Source organism: Sturnira hondurensis, unplaced genomic scaffold (assembly GCF_014824575.4).
Source record: "Sturnira hondurensis isolate 20B ecotype Veracruz unplaced genomic scaffold, ASM1482457v3 Scaffold0000022, whole genome shotgun sequence".
NCBI classification, from domain to species: domain Eukaryota; kingdom Metazoa; phylum Chordata; class Mammalia; order Chiroptera; family Phyllostomidae; genus Sturnira; species Sturnira hondurensis.
This window is the reverse complement of record NW_028072653.1, coordinates 7261655-7285110: the sequence shown is the minus strand read 5'-3', so window position 1 is coordinate 7285110 and position 23456 is coordinate 7261655. Positions and strand designations below refer to the sequence as shown.

Sequence of the window (23456 nt, the reverse complement as noted above, 5' to 3'; positions counted from 1 at the left end):
CAGGTGCGGAGCCATCTCCACGGCGCCCAGCTCTAGTGCCTTCCATGTACGGCGGCGAGCGTGCCCCATGGGGCAAGGCACCCGGCTTTCTGAGGCTGCTCTGCAGCTTGTCGGGGAGTTTAAGAAGGAGAGTAGAGTTTCTATTTGCAGAAGCAATTTCACTTGGGGGAAGGCTGTCTGATTTACGCCCTGAGAAGGGATTTCTGTTTGGTGATGGAAGGAACAGGAGAAACACTGTGAGCAGCCAGGTGCTAGGGGTCGCAGGCCTGGACTCCCATGAGGGCAGCAAATAAAGGCACTGTGACACTGCCCCCACCCTGCTCCACAAAACAGGGTGTGGGAGAATGGAAGGCAAAAGTGATGCTGCTCCTCCCATGCCTGTTGTCTGTAGCCCCCCTCAGCAGAGATCAAGGGCAAGTCCTCTGGGATCGTGTTAGACTCTGGATTTGCCTCCAGAAGGTCTGGTGTGGGGCTTGAGGGTTTGGATATTTAACAAGCTCCCGGGGCTGATGCTAGGAGCCCGTAACTTCTGAATAAGAAACTGGGGGGAACTCAGCAAGCTGTGTGATTCTGATAACTGTTCTAAAGCTGTAACCGGTCAAGGGCCTTAACTCCTCCAAGCCTTGGTTTCCTTAGCTGTGAAATGGGGACAGTCCTGATGGATGCGTGTGTTGTAAAGGTGACCTGGGATCATTCAGGAAAAACCCTCGCACAGTGCTCGGTATGTACTTTGTCCTCAGTGGGGGCAGGTGACTTTGCCAAGTGTGACTGCTCAGTCACTTTCTGCAAAGCGTGTACCAGGTGCAGCTGCCTCAAGCCTCTCGTCCTGAGCCCTGCTGCCAAGAGCTTCCTACAGGTGTCCTCATGTCTAGGGTGGGAGGAAAGAGAGGTGGACATAGCCTCACACTGCAGCGGCCTGTGGAACAGCTTCTGTGGGCAGCCACAGTGCCCGGCCATCTGCATGGGTGGGGCTGGTGGGGAAGGCTGGGTGGCGGAGGGACACAGGGTGGAAGGATGGAGGGTCTGGAGGAAAAATTAGAGGGCATGCCTGGGTGTCCCAGGGAAGGACAGTGGACCTGAGTGTCTTTCACTGACAGAGGTGAGGCCAGCTGGAAGGGGGCGTGGCTTCTGTGCCAAGGAAGCTCTGGGGTGGTGGGAGGACCCCGCCCCCCTGGGGGCAGCGGGAGTAGGGGCTTGCCACTTCTCTCCAAGTGCACAGGTCCCCTAAGGGGACTGACTGATGGGGTGGGAAAGCAGTTCTGGGTGGCGTTAGATGCTGAGCTGCCTGTGGGGGCTTTCAGAGCGGTCCCTGCACCCACTCAGGAGTCATCCTGCCAAGTCTCTGTCCCACGTGGCCATTAGGGCCACAGACCTCAGAGTCAGCCAGACACGGCCTCGCAATCTAGCCCTGCAACGTGACCTTGGGCAAGTAGCTTACCTGCTCTGAGTTTCCCTTTCTCCTGTAAAATAGGAATAATTAGATTTTGTTGGGAAGATTAATACTTGCTAACATGTACAGAACTTTTGTCAGATGCCAGGCACAGTTCTTCACGTGTATTTATGTTTTAGTCCTCACAGCAATGCCACAGGTAATAGTAGTGCCATCACCCTGCTTCATGGACGAAGAAACGGAGGCTCAGGGAGGTCGGGCCATTTTCTGAAGTACACAGTTAGCCCCAGGAGCACGAAGTCCACCACTACAGCTTTCACTCTCCGTGGCTCAGTTCTGCTGAGATAATGCAGGTGAACTGAAGGACACACGGTGTTTCTTTCTGCAGGGGTGTCCAACCCACAGCCCGCGGGCTGCATGCAGCCGAGGGTGGCTACGAATGCAGCCCAACACACAACCATAAATTCACTGAAAACCTTTTTTTTGGCTCATCAGTTTTTGTTAGTGTTTGTGTATTTAATGTGTGGCCCAACACAACTCTTCCTCTTCTAGGGTGGCCCAGAGAGGGCAAAAGGTTGAACACCTCTGCAGTTCTTTTTAAAATTTCATTTCTCTTTCCCCCTCCCTCTCTCATTTCCTCCCTTCATTTAAATCTGTGCCTCAAAATTGGCTGATTCATCACTGACTCATCTGACAAATGAGAACCTCATGCTCTAACATTCCCCTTTTTGCTTTTGCATAGTTTACGGTGATGTTTTCATTTCTATGAAACTTCTCCCCTAAATCCAAGTCTGTGGACACTCAGAGAGCAGGCACTATATCCTGGGCACTGACGGGATGCAGGCATGTACAAAGAGGATGCTAGAAGTGGGTGAGCCAGCAGGAGAACCAGATAGAACCGCCCAGCTGGAAGAAGGCAAGGCCAAGACACGGCCAAGCCCTGTGTGACTGCAGGGTCCTACCTGGGGGTGCTCAGGGGGGTGTGGCCTGTGAGCTTGGCTTTCAGAGATGAGCAGTTATTTGGTAGGAAAGCTTGGGATTGATGAGAACATTCCAGCCAAGAAGCCAGTGTGAGTAAAGAGGAGGAAGCAGAGCCACTGTGGTGCACGGCAGACATATATCTGGAACCTATGGTGTGTGGGCCTTAGTGGGAGATGATGGTACAAAAATTGCTTGGGTCAAGGAAGACCTTGAACCTCATTCTGAGAAATGTGTTCTTTATTCTCCAAATGTGGCCCCTGACCACCTGCAACAGAGTCCCCCGAGGGGCTTATTGAAAAGGCCCCCACCTGGCTCTGGCTGGTGTGGCCCAGTGGATTGAGCACCATCCTGTGAACCAAAGGGCCGCTGGTTTGATTCTCAGTCAGGGCACATGCCTAGGTGGTGGGCCGGGTCACTAGGTGGTGGCACGCAAGAAGCAAGTACACGTTGATGTCTCTCTCCTTTTCTTCCTCCCTTCTCTGCTCTCTAAAAATAAATAAATAAAATCTTAAAAAAAAAAAAACCAACACATGCCTGAGCCACATACTAGTCCTATAGATTCAGAATTGGCTGGCACTCGAGGAGAGCCTGGGAATATGCTATTTGTAACAATTTCCCTGGATGGATGTTTTTACACTCACGTTTGACAACCACTGTGAAACGCAACCGGGAGCCCTTGAATGTGTTGGAAGAGAAGAGAGATGCATCTCTGAGAGCTCTGAGAGAATGGTGGATGGGAGAGCTGGAGGACAGTGGCCAAGGGCATGGGGTGTGAAGGTAGCAAGTGTCTGAGGTCCGTGGGATAGGAGGTGGGAGATGGCGTGAGGGGAGAAGTGTTGGAATGTCCCTGGTAGCTGAGGGGAGAGTGGTTCAGAGCAGCGGGCTCTGAAGTCAGATGGACTTTGTTTCAAACGATGACTCTGCCACCTTGTACTGAGAAAACCCTAGTTTCCTCTCCTGAAAAAGCTGTCCTGGGCTCAAACCTAAATCTGAGTGTGCAACCGCTACCCAAACTGCCTGCAAAACATATCTTCCTTATGCCTCACATCTTCCGAGGTTCAACTCATGGGTGGTCTGGCACTAAGAGTCCTGGCTAGAATGCCTGGTTCGAATCTCAGCTGGACTATTTACTAGCTGAGGGATCTGGAGCAAGTTACTTAACTTCTCTGTGCTTCATTTTCTCTCACCTACTAAAAGGGATAATAGTCATCATAAAATAGAGCAATGGATGTTTAGACGAGGTAAGTATGCAATTGCTTAGTATAGTGTTTGGCATGCAGTAAGAACTCAACAGATGTCCACAGTGATGACAATGATTATACTTTGACTTCAGAGTTGGGCCCCTAAGAAAGACTGGGTAGTGGGTACATTGGCCAGTTTAAAAGAGGAAAATGGCAAGGTGCCCAGCTCTGCAGAAGCTGGGTAGGAGCAGAAACCAGCCCCTAGACAGGAAGAGAGAAGACTTCACATTGCTGTGGTTGTAACATTTCTGGACCCTCCTCCATGGCTCTTCAGCCGTAGGAGTTGTCATTTCTAATGGCTATTAAATGCACAGTCCCGAACATGTGTGGCTCTGGCACGTTAAGTTTCTGCTGCTTGGTTGGGGCCTCAGGTTCAGAACCAGATAAGCCACCTGAGGAGCCAGTGCTGAAACAGAGTCATCGGAAGCCCCGGATCTCTCGGGAAATGCCGGGCTGCTTTACACACAACCCAAAGAGGCAGCAGGAGTCAATGCGAGACCTTCAAGTACAAGTAAATAAGAGAAAAAGAAATCATAATTAAAAGGCATCTAGCCCACAACAAATAGCCTTAACGTAATGAGAAAGCCATGCAAGAGGAATAGTAATAATCGGAAACTGCAGTTGAAACAATAACTTGAACGATCAGCACAACGATAGCCGGACAGGGAGGCACCTGATGGCAAGTGGTACAGATTACCAGGAAAGAACGGCCATGCTCCCTGCAGCTCTGACTCTGAGCTGACTGCTGAAGGCACGGCGCAACTGACACAAGTCTACGCTGAAAGACCCCAGTCAGGGTAGTTCCTTTACTAGACACTTTCTCCTTAGAATCTTCTGCACATTCCCTGATGCTTACTGGATATTTTCATGGATCCATACTTTCCTGCTCCACAAACTTCCTTATCTTCTCTTTTATAATGTCTACAGCATTCAAGGTCCACACCGCCGCATTCTGGGCTCAACTTGCATTTCCCACATGCTTATCATGGGCATCCCTCCAGGCTGGAGGCTCTCGGAGGCAGGGCGATGGGGCGTCTGCTAACGAGGGAATCTCTGGCACTCAGTGCAGCACTGTGGCTTACGGCAGGCACGTATGAAGCATTTGTCGGATGCACGAGTAACTTCTGTCTCCTCCCCTGACTTGGAACAATGTGCTAGAACCCTTATGCATTCTTTTGGTGTGAGGGTCAGGTCCATTTTGACTTCTGAGCCCCTCAGGAGTCCTGGCTCGGTGGGCACTGTGGAAGAAAGCCTTTGCAAACACATGCTGTCTGGACCTCTGTTCACTGCAAGGATGCGTGCAGATGCCTGATACGGACTGGCAGGTTTAGAAGGAGAATGAGCTGCTGTCCGCACTGCTCCGAGAAGGGCACGGGAGGTGCAGCCTGAGGCCAAGGCAGTGAAGCCGTATTTCTGTCACTAGGACACATACTGTGTGGCTCAGATGTGATGGGAATCTCACTTGCTAACGTGGCAAATTCTCCCCCTGGCAGGAGGGCCTGAGTCTGCCGCTGCCTGTAGCAGAAACTGGCAGTGCTCAGGGAATCCTGGGGACAGCTGTCAGCGAAACAACAAAGGTGAAGGCGAATGTGTGATGAGGGGAGACCTCGGGCTCGGTCCTCCTAAGGGCTTTTATCAAGATGGAAGGAAATGATTATGGGCTCCAGCCGGGAGATGGCACGCCCCACCCCGGGCCGTGGGAGACCTGGGACCAGCTGTCCGCCCCGCACGTGGTAGCATGATTACTTCACCCTGTCTGCTCCAGATCACTTCTGTTAACACTTAGGAGATTTGGGGGGTCAAAAGGTGTTTGAGAGTGGTGATTTGTGAAAGTCACTGCTAATGGGGCAGGATAGGTCCTGCCCAATGGGCCACATGACCTCAGTCCAGTCATGAGAAACCAGCAGATAAACCCACACATACTATGGGACCGAGGGCCATCCTACGAAATACCCGACAGTACTCTTAACGATGGTCAAGGTCATGGAGGACACAAAAGAGAAGGACAAGACTGAGGAACCCTCACAGATTGGAGGGAACTCGGGAGACAAGACAACTAAATTCAGGGTAGGGTCTGGATCGGAATAAATGAGCAAAATAAAAAAAAAGGCTGTAAATTAGTCAGTGGCATTGCATCCATATTCATGTTGCATTAGAGGTGAACACTATATGGGAACTCTAGGGACGATTTTTGCAATTTGTCAGCAAGTCTAAAATGGCTTCAATATTAAAAAAAAAAGGCTTCCATATGTAAATGTTGGGAAGGTTGGTTAAATGAGATGTACTGTGTTGATATGAAGATAGGTAAGAGTATGTAGTACGTACTCTGTACAATGCCTGGCACATAGTTTGTACTTAATAACTATTCATTGTTATTTAGAAATAATCTCAAGTGCAGGTTTCACCTACCACAAGTACGTCTGGCACCGATCCTTAGGTTTACCCACCTGAGGCTGGTGCAGTTAAACCTGGGGGTCCATTTTCACTGGGTTCTCCCCGTACTGTCCAGGTGTAGTTAGGGGGTTTTGTTACTTTTCAAGAGCCAGTATGAAGAGGTGAGAAGTTCAAGGCCTGTGTCTCTGCAGGAACCAGGTTCACTTTGGGGATCCTTGATGGACCCCCATCAAGGGATGGGGTGCGAATAAGTGTGTGCGAACCTGACTCGGCTCAACATCTCTGGATGGTGAAAACGTTACTCTCTTGATAGAGTTATAGACGGTACTAACATTTCCTAGTTATTGCATTATTCCAGGTTTCCTTTTCTAATTTTTGACTTTGACATTGTTCTTTTTAAGAGAAATTTATCTACGTCCACGCGATGAGCTGACTTAAAGAAATATGTTAGGTAAGTAATAATACCGATGGCCTGTGAATTTGGCAAAAATGACCAAGGCGGGACAGAAAGAGCACAGTTTGAGGAAGAAGGGCTTGCAGCGAGAAGCAAGCATCGATGAAGTAGCTGAAACTGGGTCTGTTTCGGAAATAGAAAGGCAGAAACAGCCTGGGGCCAAAGAGGTGGAAGGTTCCTCTGAACACCATTACGCCGACTTGGCCAAGAATAAAGGGAGAAACGAGGAGGAAGCAATTTTATTCCTTAAATGCTTCGATTTTGTCACCCGTATGCATCAACAGCTAAATTAAAATGTACAAGTTCAAAGGCCGACTTCAGGAACAGCTCCTGGGTATGCAGGAGTAACTACTCTCAACAGCCACTCAATATTTGTCTCCCGAGGATCAATTATACACCATGGCTAATGCACACTTGGAGTGTGCGCCCAGCCACCGTACAGGTGGTGAATGCAAAACACACCGAGAGTCCTTTTAAGCAGCTAAATGCACACCCCATTACAGATCCATAATGCGGAGTGGGCGCTCGTCGGCAAATGGATTTAGAGCGAAGAGTTCTTAAATGGCCAGGGTACTTAGGGCTGAAAGGCCAGTAACTGGATGTGCAGCCGGAACCCACACGGTTTTTAGGATTAATAATGCATCGCTGTGTCAGTGGTAATATACATTTACAGCTCACAGCTCGTGCAGCTGAGTGTTCAGCCCATTTGCAGGCACCCATAAAAGGACTTGTTCTGCCCTTCCTCCCATCGATGTCTTCACTCCCAGGAAAATTAGATTAGGCAAGAACAGTCATGCAAATGATGTTGAGGTTTTCTCTTCTTTAAAGCCTTCGCCAGGAAAAGCGCTCGGCACGGCAGAGCATCTCGCCAGCCACCTTCCCCCATCGGGGTCCCTCGGACACGTTGACTCGGTGATGTGTCCCTGTGCCATCGGGCAGTGTGTGCTAAGCTGAGAATCAGCCAAGAGCGTTGCCTGGGCGCTTCATGCTCTCTCTTCTGGTGGTAACCGACAAACTGACCAAACCTTTCCCATGGCCGTGTTATTCAGGGATGGGCCTTAGGCACATGCAACCCAATTCAGAACTTCCAGTGCAGAAAAGTCCCGCTCACTTATCAGTCTGCCTTCAGGAGGATGGGAACTGCAAGTCCTTGAAATGTAGTGAGTGAATAAAATACAACTCTCCACAGCGACTGCGGTGAGCATGGGAGACAGGGGTGGGGCCATTTGGTGCTACCAGAGCAGCTGTGTTAATAGTGGGCTCCCTCTCGGAGACCCAAGGAAAGGTGGTCTTTATATCACGAGCACGCGAAGTAATGAAAAGCTTATACAAATATGTAAATAACTATACTCTGCATAAAAAAATGATACTAAAGAAATCCTCTGAGGTCTCACAATGTGTTCTGCGGAGGGCTTCGGGTACATCACACCACACTCACAACAAACTTGGGTAAGAACCCCCCACCTTTCCAGAGGAGGACGTCAAGACTCAGAAACATCCCACCACTTGCTCAAGGTCACAGGGCATACTCAGTGGCAGAGCTGGTACTGGAACCCAGGGACGCCTGAGTGAGCAAGGCCTCAGATTCTCCCCACCACTGGTTTTCAGACTGGGACATGACCTATGGGTGGGTGGGGAGTCAGCCAAGTTAGGGTTAAGCAGTATTTTTTTAAAAGTGAAATAGGGTAGGATAGAAAAGGAACACAGAGTAAAAGTAAGCATTGCTTGGTGAAAATTTCTTTCCGTTTTTTAGGTGTGTTTATCTAGCACATGCATGCATGTGTGCACCGTGTGCAAAAAGTGTGAGAAGCTCTGCTCTCTACCACACTTGCGTCTGATTGCGCCACTTGAAGGTCACATTCAAGGTCTCTTGCAAGCTAGGTATGCAGCCCCTGAGTCCCCTGTTCTTATGAGAGTCATTTTCTATCTTATATTACCTTTTCCCCAAGAATCCCAGGGCCCCAGCCGTTCTGTGCAAAGCAGTGCAGATAAATTAATAACACAATTTAAAACTGATTCCACCAAGACAAATAGCGATTCCTGGATTAAGAGCAGAGCTGGCCAGAATGAATGAAATTTACTAACCCTGAGATGCTTAATCTTCCATTACATAGAAGTTAATGATTACAAGAATGAAGTGATGGTAATTCGCTTCTGCTTTTACAGGAAATCCAACCATCTCATTTTTAGCAAATCTTTCTTCTCAGCACACCTTGGTGCCAAGGATAACTGCTCAGCTCCTCTAGGTATAGTGGCCAATTGTCATATATCAAAGCCTACTCTTTGCCAAAGGCTCAGGCCCTCCAGCACTCACGGGCTTACAAACGTCCCTGTGATACAAGATGTCCCCATGAGATTTGTTGGGCAGGCCACTTGGGTGTGCCCTCTCTCACCCCCCTCCAAGAAGCAGCCTACTTTCGGCTTTCCAACCACAGCAGGGAAGCAGAGGCAAATACCTTTAGCGCAGTCTGCTCCTAGGAATCCTGGGAAACAGTGGCACAGCCCGGACACACACTCGCCGTTCCCATGGCAGTTACGTGGACAGTCCTGCACTGAATCTGAAAAAGAGGGTAATTCAGCAGTTACCTTTTCCTCTGCCTGCTGGTGAAGCAACTTAATAATCAGCCCTCTACCGTTTTAAAGGGCCATGGCAGTAACCTCAAGAGACTGGTTGGGAGGAGCGTCAGTGAGGAGAGAAGGAGACTGGGGGGCCGTGAGGACCAGGGCCACTTGCCTGGGAATAACCACTGCTGTCCACCTGATTAACCCAGGCAGGTATGTGGGGCTAGTTTTGCTGCAGCTTCTGCTTTTTCCAAAGAGACTATTTAGCTGGATATAAAACCTGAAATTTCCTGTGTTTGACTGTTGACCAGTTTTAAGCACTGTGAGCCTGTCTTGCCAATGACATCCTGCCAGTCTGAGAGTTGGCCGGACAGTGGGACCTCAGCTTGTGGCTCGGGTATAGAGGGTGAGTCTCTGAATGTAAAGGTGGTTCCTGATCTCGGGTTTATAGAGTAAAAAAATTCCCTGCTCTGAGGGATTATAACAAGAGGAAAACCCACATACGTGAGATTGATCAACCGAAGCACAATTTGGGGGTTCATTAAGCAGTAGGTCTTAGGTTATCCCACAGTCCTTTTATGCCTCGCTTTTGTGGGTCTTATTTTTCAATGAAAATCAGTTAGTTCACATTTGTTCTAACCTGCAAGGCTGTTCAAGTTCATGATTTATATTTCTATCTGTACCCTCAAGTAATATCCTCAAAGGGGTCATTGGGGAACGTTTTCATGTTGATTTGGATCTGTACAGAAACATACATATTATTTTAAAACCATCATTATCCTCATTTGACCTCAAATTACAATAAACACACTTAGACTTTTAGGTTCCAAATTACTAAGATGATGACAGAAAACATACAGGTGCAAATGCCCCAAATGTGACATGACGCAGCCTTTGGGGAGTTGGTGACCTGGACCTGGCGATGTCGCATGAAAGATTCTGAAGTCTAATTGCTCCTAATGTGGTCACCTAGCATGTCATGGAGGTTTTACCTTAAAGCTGAATTTTTCATTTATTCCCCCTCGGGACTGAAACCCAAACACTCAGCAGGGCTTTTTACAGTGTTTCATTTCTCAGCTCTTGTAGGACACAGGGATAATTTGGATTTTGCTCAGAGACCAACAGGAATAAATGAAAAGTTTGAAATGGAGGAATGGCGTTGTATAACTTGCATTTTAAGAAGACACCCATCAGCGAAGTCAAGATTGGCCCTCAAGGAGTATCTGGGTCTGGGGAGGAGTTGGGGGAAATGGACATCCCGGAGGCCGAAGGTCCCTTTTCTGAACCAAACGACTTTCCAGATAAAGCAGAGAAGGCCCAGGGAGCTCTTTGCCTTGGCAGTCCTGGCCGAAGGACAGAGGTCTTTGCCCGGGCTCTCGCTGGGCTGCAGGCCTGCCTTGCCCTTCACTGGAAGCATTTATCTTCTGGTCTGAGTTGCAGAAACATTTAGCTCCCGAGCGTCTTCCTCCCTCACCTTCCCAGAATCTGGGTCTTGTTCCTGTCCTCACCGTTTCTTTAATTGCTATAATAGCCATGTTTCGTGCCTGTCGTCTCTCATCAGGCTCCCTGAGGCAGACACCAGATTGGAATAGCTCATTCAGGTATTCTCCTTACTTGGTACACAGTGGGTCTTTGCTTGGTACATAGTGGGTCCTTGGTACGCGGCTGTCAAAATGGGCATGTGTGTGTGTGTGTGGGCATGTATACATAGGCTGGTAGAAGAGTCCAAATAAGCAAAATCTGTAATAAAAAGAATTTTTCATTTAATTTTCCCAGTCTTCTATTTCAAACATTTCTACAGTTTTTGAGGGAGAAAATAATTACGTGCTACATGGGCTCACATATAAAAGGAACCCATGCTCTTCAGCTCACTTTTTCCAGCACCCAGATATTACTGTCGCGGTATCATCAGCCCTCCTTCTTGTTGACTCGGTGTAAGTTTTCTGAGGAAGCGGCTGCAGGCGACAGGAGGAAGCCCAGGAAGTGAGATTTTTGCACACGTGGAGGTCAGCCTCCACTAAATCCGCACCACGCTTCCAGGGCACCTCTTGTGGGTCCCCTGAGATGAGACTCATTTCTGAACGCAGGCTGCTTCTCTCCTAAACGCATCCCAGGACTTCCCGAAGTCAAAGGCATATTTAGTGTGATCGCCGGTTGACACCCGTCTAACATTCTTCCTTCTGTTTCCCATCTCAGGGGCTTTTGGAGCTCGCTGTTCTCACTGGAGAATGCTCTCCTAATAGACACGTGTGGGAGAACCTCTGCACCGAATATAACACTGTTCTTTTCCCTGTATTTCAGGCCAATCACTATCATTGCTCTATCAAGATGTCTGCCCTACTATTAGGCCAATTCCCTTTGACTTTCTCTCTGAGCTGCAGTCCAGACGAGAGAACTCCTTTGGCGAGAATTGCTGCTCCAGCTCTGACAGGCAGACAAACGTGGGCAATGGCTTGGGGAGAAGGGCATTGCAACATCTAGGTTCTATGCGGATGAAGGAGTTGGGGCAGAAGCTTTAGGAGACATTTCCTGGCCTCCAGGAAACTCGCTGTGCAGGGGGAAAGGGGTGTGTATGGCTAGAATCCAAAGCAATCCAGTGGTTAAGAGCCCAGGCTCTGGACGGTTTGAATCCTGACCCTATCAGTTACCAACTGCGTGAGACCTCCAGCGAGCTGTTTAGTCTCTCTCAGTCTAGGCTTTGTCAATGGGAAAACAGAATATTGGCAGGACCTGTTGTATGGCTGCTCTACGGGCCGACACAGGTGGTTGGCACACAGGGCCCCATCCAGGGCTGGTATACAGTCAGTGCTCTATAAATGTGTAGTTGCCATGGTTTTTGTTATTAGCCGGGTCGCCCAGTCCTTGCAGACTCCGAACAGGCCAGCTGCGGTGCGCCATCATGCTGTTACATATGAGTCCAAATGCAAGGTGACCAAAAGGATACCATTTCTCATCATGTTCTTAAGCAAAAGACTTTTGTTTTTTGTTTTTTTTTTTAAATCTCAACATCTCCAACTAGTTCGACATGCTGCCAGGGTCTCCCTTTTTGAGCTGGGTTTCCTCTTTTCATGTTTTCCCCCATGGGTACTGAACCCGGAGCTCTGGGGACTGTGAATGACTCTTCCAGTGACTTGGGTTCTACAAAGATCATGGTGTTACTTTAGGGCAGGGGTTTTTCTGTGAGTGACAAATGATAAATACTGGGGCTTCGTGGGCCAGACTGGCTCTGTTGCAACTACCCAACGTTTTCGCTCTCACACACAGTATATACACAGATGTGCTCCAATAAAACTTTATTTATAAAAACAGGCAGGGGGCCAGACTCGGCCTGTGGGCTCTGGTGTGCCAACAACCTCTGCTTTGGAGCATTTGGCTGCTCTGATAGGACCAAGCTGTCCTCAGCACGGGGAATAAGAATGAATTTCAATTCTATCTGATCTGTGTCATTCTGAGGCTGTGGCCACTGATGAAGAAGCCACCTGAATTTCAGATTGGCTATTCCAGATCTTTCAAGAATTGGGGATGCCCTCGGAGAAATCATGAGGCCAATAGAGAAGTTCTTCAAATGCAGTCAAGAGAAAGACAGCTGACTAAGATGAGCCCCTAAACAATCACCAGCTGTCATTTAGGGACAGCCAGCTCCATCCCAGGCATGTTCCCTACGTGATGTCCCATCATTTGCCCTTCAGGGACGTGCTCACTAGCTTTGCACAAATGAAGCTGAGGCCCAGGAGGAAAGTGACTTCTCTAAGGAGGATGTGGAAAAGGCACATTATCCAGTGACCCTTGAGAGCCACAGCCAACCGCAGATGGGACAACACGAAGGCCAGTGGGCAAAGCCCCGAAGCCCATGCCATTTTCACCATCACACCCCAGGGCCTTGAGGGACTCGGTTGTCTGAACCTCAGCTTACCCCTCTGTGAAAGGGGTCTGCAACCTGCTCTGATGCGGTAAGATTCCACCTGGGACCAGCTGTTACCATGAGTGAGAAGATTAAAACCTAATGACACAGCAAGTTTCATGAAAACATCTACAGCTTATTCGATTATTAAAATTCTCAGGGTTTGCTTTAGGAAACCTCATGAAATTTCCTCAAACCAATGGCCCTTTTAGAGGCTTGTATACACATATAAGAAGAAAATTTGGGTAAAACCTTAGCCTTTTCCTTGATAGCTGATAAAAAGTGGGACTAAAACACACCAAACATGACAACTGCTTAGTTAAAGCATTTCGATATTTACCTACTTGGGAACAAGTTACGATTCTTCCCTTATATTTATATCTTTTTCCTGATTTATTTTTAAGCTTTTAAAAGGCTTTTTGTTTTGAGCTTTCCTTGACTTTTCAGAGAAATTGAGCTGATGGGAATAGTCAATACTCATGATCTCTACTACACGTTTTGAGATTTGTATGTTTTATCTTATTTAATCCTCATAGTAGCCTGTGAGGGAGTGTTCTGAGCTTTGCCCTGAGGACACTGAAGCTTCCAAAAGTCCAGTGATCTGCCCAGATTGTGTGGCCAGGACCTGAGCCGGGCGGTCTGACCCAAGGTCTTTACCGCACCTAAGTCCTTGGGGCTCACGGTGAATGTCATGGCTTAAGTGGCCTTCACATTTCATCAGGGCTCATTTTGGGGGAGTGACCCAACATGAGGCCTGAATGGAGGGTTCCGCTTTGGTCTTCCACAAAGTAGAAACCACCTGGGGAGAAGAGGAGCCTTCTAGAGAGATGCCCAGAATGCTTCCCTTCTTGCCCTGGTGACCTATCTCCGCAGAGACCCCCTACGTACCTAAGACGACAGTGTTGAAGGAAACCATCTCTTTGTCTTTGCCGTCGTTGTAGAAGGCCAGGTGCCACAGGCCCGCGTCCAGGTATTGCACAAACACGGCCTCGTTCTGGACCAGGGTCTGTATGCTCCGGCGTTCCCTGGGCGACTCGACCACGCTCCACTTCTCCTTCCCGTCCAGGCGCTCCATGAAGTCATACTAGGCAAGGAAGACAGAGACGTGTGTGAAACTTGGTGCGGGCCTGGTCCCGTGACCTGCCCCCTCCCCCTCCCCCCCAGGTTTGTTCCTGGAAAAATGTTTTTCAGTACATCGTACTATGAGGTCATCCAGTAAATCGCGGGTCACAGATGTTATACTAATAATAATACCAGTTGCCACGTACTGTGCTTAGAATTATTGCTAACGGTTTCATGACTCGAGGCCACAATTTCTTTTCTACAGTTATGAAATCCAAAAAGCTTTAAAACCCAAGGTTTTGATTTCCTCTTCATTGTCACCTTCTACCTTCACCCCCTCCCCATCCTCCACCTCTTTCTCCATCTGCAAAACTCTGAAAATAATAGTACCAATTCTATAGAAGAGGATAATTCTTAGAGCAATGCCTGGCACAGGACAAATAGGACATACATGTTGGATTGTATCATCATTATCATCTCATTCAATTCTTGCAAACACCCTCTGAGATGGATGCTATTTGTATTTTCTTTTATAGACAAGAAAACTGAGGTTCAGGGAAGTCATGCAACTTATTAAGCGTCACACAGCAACCAAATGGCCAAGCAAAAATTTGAACCTAGATCTGCTCAGGTGCCATGTTCAGAAACACCAGCAATTAAACATTGAACTCTGTTTCAGTGGAAACCGGGATCAGCACTGCAAGCCACCAGTAAGAGATGGAGTGTTCAGCAAGGGCCATGGGGGTGGGGTGGGGGGCGGATGGGCAGGGCACATGTGACTCAAGAGAGTTCTGTTGCAGAGAACAGTGACATCCTGTGGTGGGCACGTGGGAGCCATGGAAGATCCTTGAGCTGTGACTGCTACGATAAAAGGAATGTTTGGAGGCCTTTGTCAGCATATGCGATGTCCTAGAGGGAGAATGAAATAAAGCCTCATTTAGAAATAAAGAGAATTTAGAAAATGAAACATTTCTAAGGATGACAGGACCGTGCTTGACCATGGCCTGGACAGAGAGGGTGAAGAAAAAGTCAAAGTGAACACCAATGTTTTTTGCTCTTGACAAGAAAATTGGTAAGATCCGGGTAGAAATGGACTAATCTTGTGAACTCTTTCAAAATCACTGCAACAGAAAAGGCACTTGCATCGTGACTTTCAGCAGACACTCAAAGTGAGGATCTCCAGCGGACAGAAACCAGCCCTGGGGGACGAGCTCTGTCTCACCACTTCCCCCTCCACAAAGAGGCTTTCATAGGTTATAGGCGTCAGCTCTCACCCCTGTCACAAACGTCACAGAACGGAACTCCAGCAACCTGCTCGTGTGACTTCCCCATCATCAGAACGGCCAGTGTTTCCCATCGGAAATGTGGTAATTGAAAATAAAAGAGTCTATAATCTTAAGCACAAAGGCTTTGCCATTAGGCAAACCTGGGTTTGAATTCTGACTCTGCCATCTGCTACCGTTTGAAGCTGGGCGGATCTATGACTTGTACCTTCTTCCTGGATTGCTCACGAGGGAACCTAACACCTTTCTGGGCTGTTACAAGGATGACATGAGATAATGCTTAAGGCAGTGCCCGAAAGATAATAACCATTTAATTAAGTACCTTGTGGTGATGAGTCACTTACTTGCAAATCATAGCAATGGTAAAAGAGAAGCTCATGATTCTAGTTTTTACATTAGGGGGTGGAGACTGGAGACAGTCACTGCTTAGGAAGTGGAAATTTCCCCCATTTCTCTGGAAATGAGTGTTTGTATTTTGCTTCTCTCCAGCCCATACCCCATGGGTCACAGCCGTCTTTATGGGACAAAATAAATGATCTGAAGGGATATGACAAAACGATGCTGCTTTCCGAGGCCTTTGTAACCAAAACATTTGTTCCTTAGCAACCTTGTAAATGTCCGATGACCAAAACCCATGTCTACAAATTGCTGTCAGTCAGAGAAATGAGTGCAACTTCCTCGGTGCAGAGGCGAGAAGAATATACTTCATTTGAGGTCCCGGCTATCACCCCCATGAGGAAAAGTCAGGGAAGGTGATTACTCGTGTGGGTCATCGCTCACCATTAATTTGGGCATCAGTCATCTCTGGCTGGACGGGCCGACTGGCCAAGGGGCGCAGCGATGGCTTAGGGCTCACGGCAGTGCTCCAGGCCCAACCAATCCAATTACTGTGGGAGAGGCATTTGTCAGGGGGCACGGAGGACATTTATTTTGGCTGACACCTTAGAGCCCTGCCACAGAGACATGGGGGATGCACTGCACTGAAGGCAGAATCTGTGAGCGGGGGGCTCTCCCACGGAGCCCTGGGACGTGTGGGCTGCAGGGTCTGATGCGTCTCTAGCTTGTGTCCTTGTGTGGTGCTTAGTTTTTTGCGAAGCACTTATTAGTGTTCCTCTGAAACATTGTTCCTCTGAAACAATGTCCTTTGTTTTCATGTCCATTGTCAGTCTACTCAGAAGGGAGCGCACTCTGAGAGGACGGGGGTCTCGTTCGCATGGTATGATGGTGAAGAGCAGGGGCTTCTTGGCAGCCGGCTTGGAGCCTGAGCTCTGCCAGTCACTTCCGTGACACTTGCACAGGTCACTTCAATTCTATGGTCCTCAATGTCCTCACTCTTAACATGGGGACCATCACAGCGTCTACATCCAACCGCTGCTGTCCGCATTAAGGGGGTCAAATCAAGAAAAGTGCTCCAACTGTAAGGACTTTGTAGATGGTAAATAAACAAGCCTTGAAAGTGCTGCCCTCATGCTTCCATTTCACTGCGGCATCTAATTGATCTCAAGCAGGGTCTGGTCCACACATGCTTGTTAAATATCAGCCGAATACAATACCGACTTCGTAAATGAATTCCATTGAAAGGAAACGACGTGAGAATGTATTCAGTGTTTGGTCTCTCCTAATAATGACTTGTTTTCTATTTTTCTCACAGATCCTGGGCTTTCTTGAGCAGGAGAGAAAAGGGCAGAGTTACAGCCAGCAAGCTGGGATCACATACCACCCTGTGCAGAACAAGCCTACGGGGGTCAGCATGGCCCGAGGTCTCTGTTCACTCATAAAAGCCATTGAGATGTGAGAAGTGACTTGATGAGGCCATTAGGATGTTCCGTTTCCAATTCTCAGTGGGGTGACAGACAACACAGGCTTTCTTTCTTTGGACTCTCTTGCCTTTTTCTCTTCTCTTCCTTCCCTTCCTCCTTTGACACTGTTCCCTTGTGACCACTGTAGTAGAGATCGTTGGTCATCACCCATACCAGGTCTTGCTCCTTTCCAGCCTCTGTGCCCAGAAGGGAGCATGGGATGGTGCTCATCTTAATGTAACATAAGCCAGGGGATGTACTTCATTTCTAGACCATCCCATTAAGCGTCCTGAGCAATCTCCCATGGGGTACTCCTGAAGCCCGAGATGTGGGAGCCACAAGAGAGCAATGGCCTGCACCCTGGAATTAATACTTTGAGGAGAGCCTGCAACTGCAACACAAGCAAGCAATGCACACCTATTAAATGAAGCCACCGAAATGTTGAAGCTTATCTTGTTCAGCATAGTCTTCCCAGATATCGACCTCATACTGTTCTCCCTTCCCAGATATCGACCTCATACTGTTCTTCACTCCCCAAGGTCACAGTGAGTTCCAGCATCTTTTCCATGTCTTACAAGGTTGTAGAAGGAATTCTCCCAGGAAAGAAGGGCAGCATCTTCTGTTGGTCAAGTTCCGACCTATCACGTGTAGGGTGTCTATTTTGCCAAGGTTGCCCAGGACTGTCCTAGTTTACACCTCTTGTTTCTCCTTTCACTCTCAAAGTGCTCTAGTTCAGAACATATAGTTACTCTACGCATAGGTTAACATGTACCAAGCAGCACCACAGAGCATCCTTCACGCTGCTGTAACTTGGGGAAGGGTGGGAAGCGGGGGCTCAGAGAGAAGCTGGTTTGCATGGAAACCATCTGGTCCAGGAGGGCCTCAGCTCATGAGGACTTCTAGATGGCAGCCTGGCTAGCATGCATGGCAATCTGGCTGACACTCAAAGGAGGCAATTTTCCAAAAGCTCAGGCCTTGGCCAGAGTTTCTTCTCTATGCCCCAGCACTAGGGATTGACAACTCAGGCTTAGTACCAGGGACATCTGTCTCCTCTATTCCAGAAGCCCATCATGCTCAATCTTGGATACGGGGATGCTCGAGGGACCATGCCGTGCTTGGTTGACTAAGAACGTTGCTCCATAGCACATTGTAATAGATGTGCAGACACCCTGGAAGAGATTAGAAGGCATGTGATCAACCCCCAGCAGGGGTGTGTTTGTGTGTGTGCACGGGCTGGCTGCAGCAGGAAGTCTGTCTCCCAAGGCAGCTTGTCTCTCTTGACTTGGCAACAGAGCTACCCAGAGGGTGAGAGCACAATAACCCAAAATAAACACCCCCTTCCCACAAAGTTTTCTCTTTTTCCTTGGCCTTTGGAAAGGGACCCATGTTGGCATACAATGTGAGGGCTCTGCCTCTGAGTCGTCAGTCATGCCCAAAAGTGGCATGCAAATGCAACTTTTATGAACCCTCAGGAGGCAAGGAAATAAACCACAGCAAATATCTGACTGATCCAATTATAAATCTGCCCCACTTCTTGGCAGAGACTGAGGAGGGATGGTAATTAAGATAACTGAGTGGGTTTCCAGAGGAGCTGGAAGAGGGAGCAGAAGAGGCTGGACTGTTGAGCAGGGCCTGTCACCTTCCCAGAAGGAAAAGTGCCCGCAGGCAGTGAGTGTGCAGCAGAGAGATGCTTCTGGAAGCTACCTGGGTACACACCTGCCAAAGAGGGCAAGGTTAAAGACAAACTCATTGCCCTTCAGGAAGACGTTATTCCTGCATCCAGGACCCCGGGAGAGGGGGAAAAATAACTTTGCTGCTATTTGGAGCACCTGCCAGTTGAGGGTTGATATGCACAGGAAAAGCAGTAAATGCTGACATTTCCTAGGGATATCGGATGTGGGCTCTACCTGGGAGGGCAGCACATGCGCAGCTGTCATAGGTTTGCAGGAATGCGTGTGAGCCAGGGTTGCTTGAAGCCATATTGCCACAGGGCCTCTGTACTATCTGGTGACAATGGGCAGTGCGGGTGTCACTTATGGGGGGCGCAGGCGCTGTGCATGTCTTTCTACCTTCAGCCAGGCCTAGGGCAAAGGGAACCCAGCTGAATCCTCATTTCACAATTTGTTGCTTCTCCTTCAAAGAGGCTTGAGTGTTAGGGAAAGTGTGGAAGGATGACAGGGGCAGGGACGTGCTGGGCTGGGGGGTGGCTTCCCTTAGCAGGGCCCTGCCTGTCTTTTTCTGGATTCCAAGCTCAGTTCTACTTCTGGAGTCACTTCACTAGATGCCATTTGGTCCGGCTGCAGGCACTGCTGGGGCTACTGGTCCACCAGCTGTGGGGATGAGCCTCCAAGCTTCCAGACAGGAAAGAGGGGCTGTGTTTGTAGATTGTGACACCTCACTGTGCCAGGCCCCTCAGACAAGGGTTTAACAGACGGAAGACAGAGAGGACCCGAACACAGTTCCTTGAAATAAGGGCTGAAGGAGAAGCCATCTACAAGGTGGAATTCCTGATTATTTCACCACATGTCCTCTTGCAGCAGTGGAAAAAGCAATCACCCAAAATAAGAAAACTGTATCTTTTTTGCCTGGGCACTTGCTATGTGCCAGGCATAATGACAAATAATGACATTTGTTATCTCACTTCCTCCTCCCAGGAGCCCTATTCTGATCACTATTTCTCTGGAGAGGACAATGGCGGCGAGATACATTAGGTAGCGTAGCCCGTGCCATTGAGCATGGTAGGCGGCCAAGTGAGGACTCGAACTTGGATTTGCATGAGTCTTCACAACTTTGGGAGGTTTCCTTAAATTCTCCAAGAAGCTGGCTGTAGCTGCTAGCACGTCTGGCAGCTAGCCTGGTTTGTGCATGTCCTTAGATGCCTCTTAGCAGAGAAAGGGGAGGAAGGCAGAGCTCGGAAGTGCTGGTGTCAGGCTTGAGCAGAAGCAAGTGGGGCACTAGAGGACAGGCAGACATCCCGATGAAGTGACAAAAAGGTGCCAGGAAAGGTCTGGGTGGCTTTTCTGGATGTTGGCCATGTCTGGTCTGTAAGCTCCTTCCGTCACCCTCCAAACCCCTCCTTGAGTTCCAGCCACACTGGTCTCCCTTCACTTCCTGGAGCATGCAAAGCCCATCCCAGCCTCGGGGCCTTTGCACGAGTGATTCCCCTGCCTGGTCTGCTCTTCCTCCTGCTCTTCTTACAGTTGCCTGATCTGCCTGAACCTCAGAATGGACCCCCGGGACCACGCATTCTCAAACACCTCTACCACTTCTTCTCTTTCCATCCTCAGCAAAAACTCATCACTCTCTGAAAAAGAAAAAATGCTATGTATCTCCTAATTTATGGTCCACGTCCCTCCTCTTGGATACAAACTTCTCACAAGTGGGAGACTGGCCTGTCTTACTCAACACGGTATCCACACTGCCCACAGCAGCCCCTGGCACGCAGTGGGCACTCAGTCAAGATTGTAATGGAATGAACAAAAACATTCAGGCCCAAAGGAAGTAAGTCCTGGAGAGAAGTCTTTGCCAACACAGTGGAGGTTGAGTGACACCACTACTGAGAGGACAGAACCTCTGTAGGAAAAGTGTCCAGAAGATTTTAGCAAGCACCATGCAGTTCCCTTTGTCTTTATTGGATAACTGCTCAGACGACATGGTATGGGAACAGCCAATGACAGCAGAGCACTGTGGCAAGTGATCCAACTCCATGTCCTATCTTCTTTAATGCTCGGGATAGCCCTGCGGCATACGAATCATTCCCCTCACTTTACATATGAGGCAAGAAGAGGGTCTATACCTCACTCAAGTGTTGGTAAGTGGTGGAGCTGGGATTCAAACCCCAGCAGCCAGAATCAGAGAGCAAACCCTGAGTCCACCACGTCACAGGCTACCCAATATGCTGAATCCACAGGCAGCCCCGTGCATGGTTGACCAGCCTTGCTCTTCTGCAGGGAGATCAGGGTTGTATCCTCCTGCCCGTGAAAAGTAGAAAACATCCTATGGGGCATGGGTGAGGGGACCTTTGATGGCAAAATGGGGCTCCTGATCTAGTTTGCGGGGGTTCTAGCAGGAGGAGGACTCTAAACAGAATCAACCTGTTTCAGTTTTGGGGCCCCATTTCTTTGGCCCAGGGGGTCGTTTTGCTCTTGTGAGGCTGTGGTGATGAGACAAAGCCTGGGTGGGGTACCTGTGGTTCAGGGGGTGCCCTGCCCGTGTCTAAGGAGATGGACTGATTTCACTCATCTCACTGGGGAAAACGCCTTTTAACAAAACTCTTATGTAGATTGCAAAGCAAACAACTTGGGTGCGGGGGGAGACTCACCTGAAGGAGACACAGGAAGAATTTATTTTGTTGCTGTAAACAGGAGAGAGACAAAGAAAAGCAAAGAGGGAAGGGCATAGGACAGCAGGATGTTGGGGGACACCCAGGTCACAATGTGGCCTCTTCCTATGAATGCCCCCCCACACTCCCAAGTACAAGAAAAAAGAAAAGAAAAGAAAACACTAAAGGGAAATGGTGAAGATGACCAAGGGGACCCGGTTTCTCAGGGAAGCCAGCCAAGAGAGTGGGCGCCATTCCTGATGTCACAGGACAGGAAAGGGATGCTCGAGAGACACACAGGGAATAGGCCATAGGAACATAGAAATCACGGGCCGGGTCACAGGCACTAGCCTGGCCTTGGAGGCAGGGACCCCAGCTACCATCTGGTTTTACCTGGAAGGCTTATCAGTTTCTGGGCGGGGGCTCACAGAACAGAAAGGTATCTGAAGCGCAGCTTGTGAGCCTGTGCCTTGCCCATTACTGAGCAATGAATGTAAAACTATTGGGTCATTCAACACATACTGAGCACCTACTATGTGCCTGGCCCTGCTCCGAGCATTGGGGACACAGCAGTAAAGCAAATGGACAAGACACCTGACCTCCAGGGGTTGACATTGCCGTGTGGAAGTACAATGTCAGGGAGCAATGTGGGCCATGAATAAAATGGGAAGCTAACCAGAGACAACCCAAATGGCCATTTTTAAGGGACTGGACAAAGACACATAGTCTATGCGGATGAGTGGGAATCTCAGTAGCAACAGAAATGCACCCCTGACACACACAGGACTCCATCAGGAATCTCACTGGCACTGTGCGGGGCAAAGAAGGTCAGACACGGAAGAGCACAGGGCTCCCTGTTTATGAAACTCTAGGGAGGACCCTCTCCTCTGGTGGCAGAGAGCAGATCAGGGTAGCCTGGGGTAGTGGTGAGGCTGGCGTGGGGTACAGCAGAGCTATTGGGGCAGCAATATTCTATATCACGACTGGGGTGCTTGGTCCAAAGGATAGTTTCCAAATTTGAGGAATCAGACTATACGCTTAAAGTGTGTGCATTGGGTGTTTTGCCAATTACATCTAAACTAAGTTCAAGACAAGTGGAGTAAGGAGATCGGCGTAAAGGAGTACCCAGTTCTAGATTTCCTGGTCAGGAAAGGGCTTGCTGCGGGCATGGTGTTTGGGTAGAGGCCCGACAAAGTAAGAGAGAAACCGTGTAAATACCTGGTGAAGGAATGTTCTGGAAAGAGGGAAACAGCCCATACAAAAGCTCTAAGACAGAATGAGCTTGGCATGACTGGGGGACAACATGCTGGCTAGTGCAGGAGGTGTTGAAGGAGAAAGGGAGGGGACAGCTGGGGGACCAGCCTGTGGAGCAACCCAGCAGCCTCCGTGACTGCAGGTCCATCAGACATGTGCTGGGCACCAATTACGGACAAGAATGGCCGAGAGCGCTGCAGACGCAGCTGGGAACCCAACTGTCTTTGCTCTCACAGAGATGACCTCCTAGAACAACCTCAGATTTCCCTTGAGCAGGGTGGGAGGCCGGTGGAGGGCTGCAGAGACCTGAATGCTCCTCAAAGGGCTGTGAAAGGTGAGAGCAGAGCCTGTTCCGCAAGGAAGAGAGCCACCGCCTGCTACATTCACCTTGCCTGGTCCCTGGGCAGGTCCTTGGGCTTGGCACAGGCTTTGTTGGTGGGCGGATTAAAAAGAAACACATTATAGATTCTGCCAAGTCTCCCCCACTCCATGCCACCCCAATATAGCAAGGTTAAAGCTGTGATTTGCAAATTTCAAAGGGGCATGATTTGAATGTCTCTGGTATGGGAGGGGAGTGATGCAGGGGGAATGGAAAAGGAATACAGAAGGATAAATGGGCACCCCTAGTGCATTAGGATTAGCAGGCACTGCCATCGTGGCTGGGGGGGTGCGCATCCTGGTACCCTTCCTTCTCACAGAGGGTCAGAGCGGGGTTCCCAGGAGAAAGCGGGATAAATGTTAAGTAGTGAGGCCAGGCCAGGGCCAGGCAGGGACGATGCGCTGGCTGGGAGGTGACATCTCCTAAAATTCTTGA

General features: G+C 49.1%; 1 protein-coding gene across 2 annotated transcripts in view; it reads right to left on the bottom strand.

Moving 5' to 3' along the window:
- The window catches only part of TENM2 (teneurin transmembrane protein 2), a 343633-nt gene that overhangs the window by 141315 nt on the left and 178862 nt on the right, over positions 1 to 23456 (bottom strand). For both annotated transcript variants that reach the window (XM_037040640.1, XM_037040701.1), the window contains exons 6-7: positions 13812 to 14007; positions 8917 to 9018 (exon numbers count right to left, since the gene is read on the bottom strand). In XM_037040640.1, coding sequence (XP_036896535.1) covers positions 8917 to 9018; positions 13812 to 14007 — 298 coding nt within the window. The remainder of the gene's footprint in view (positions 1 to 8916; positions 9019 to 13811; positions 14008 to 23456) is intronic.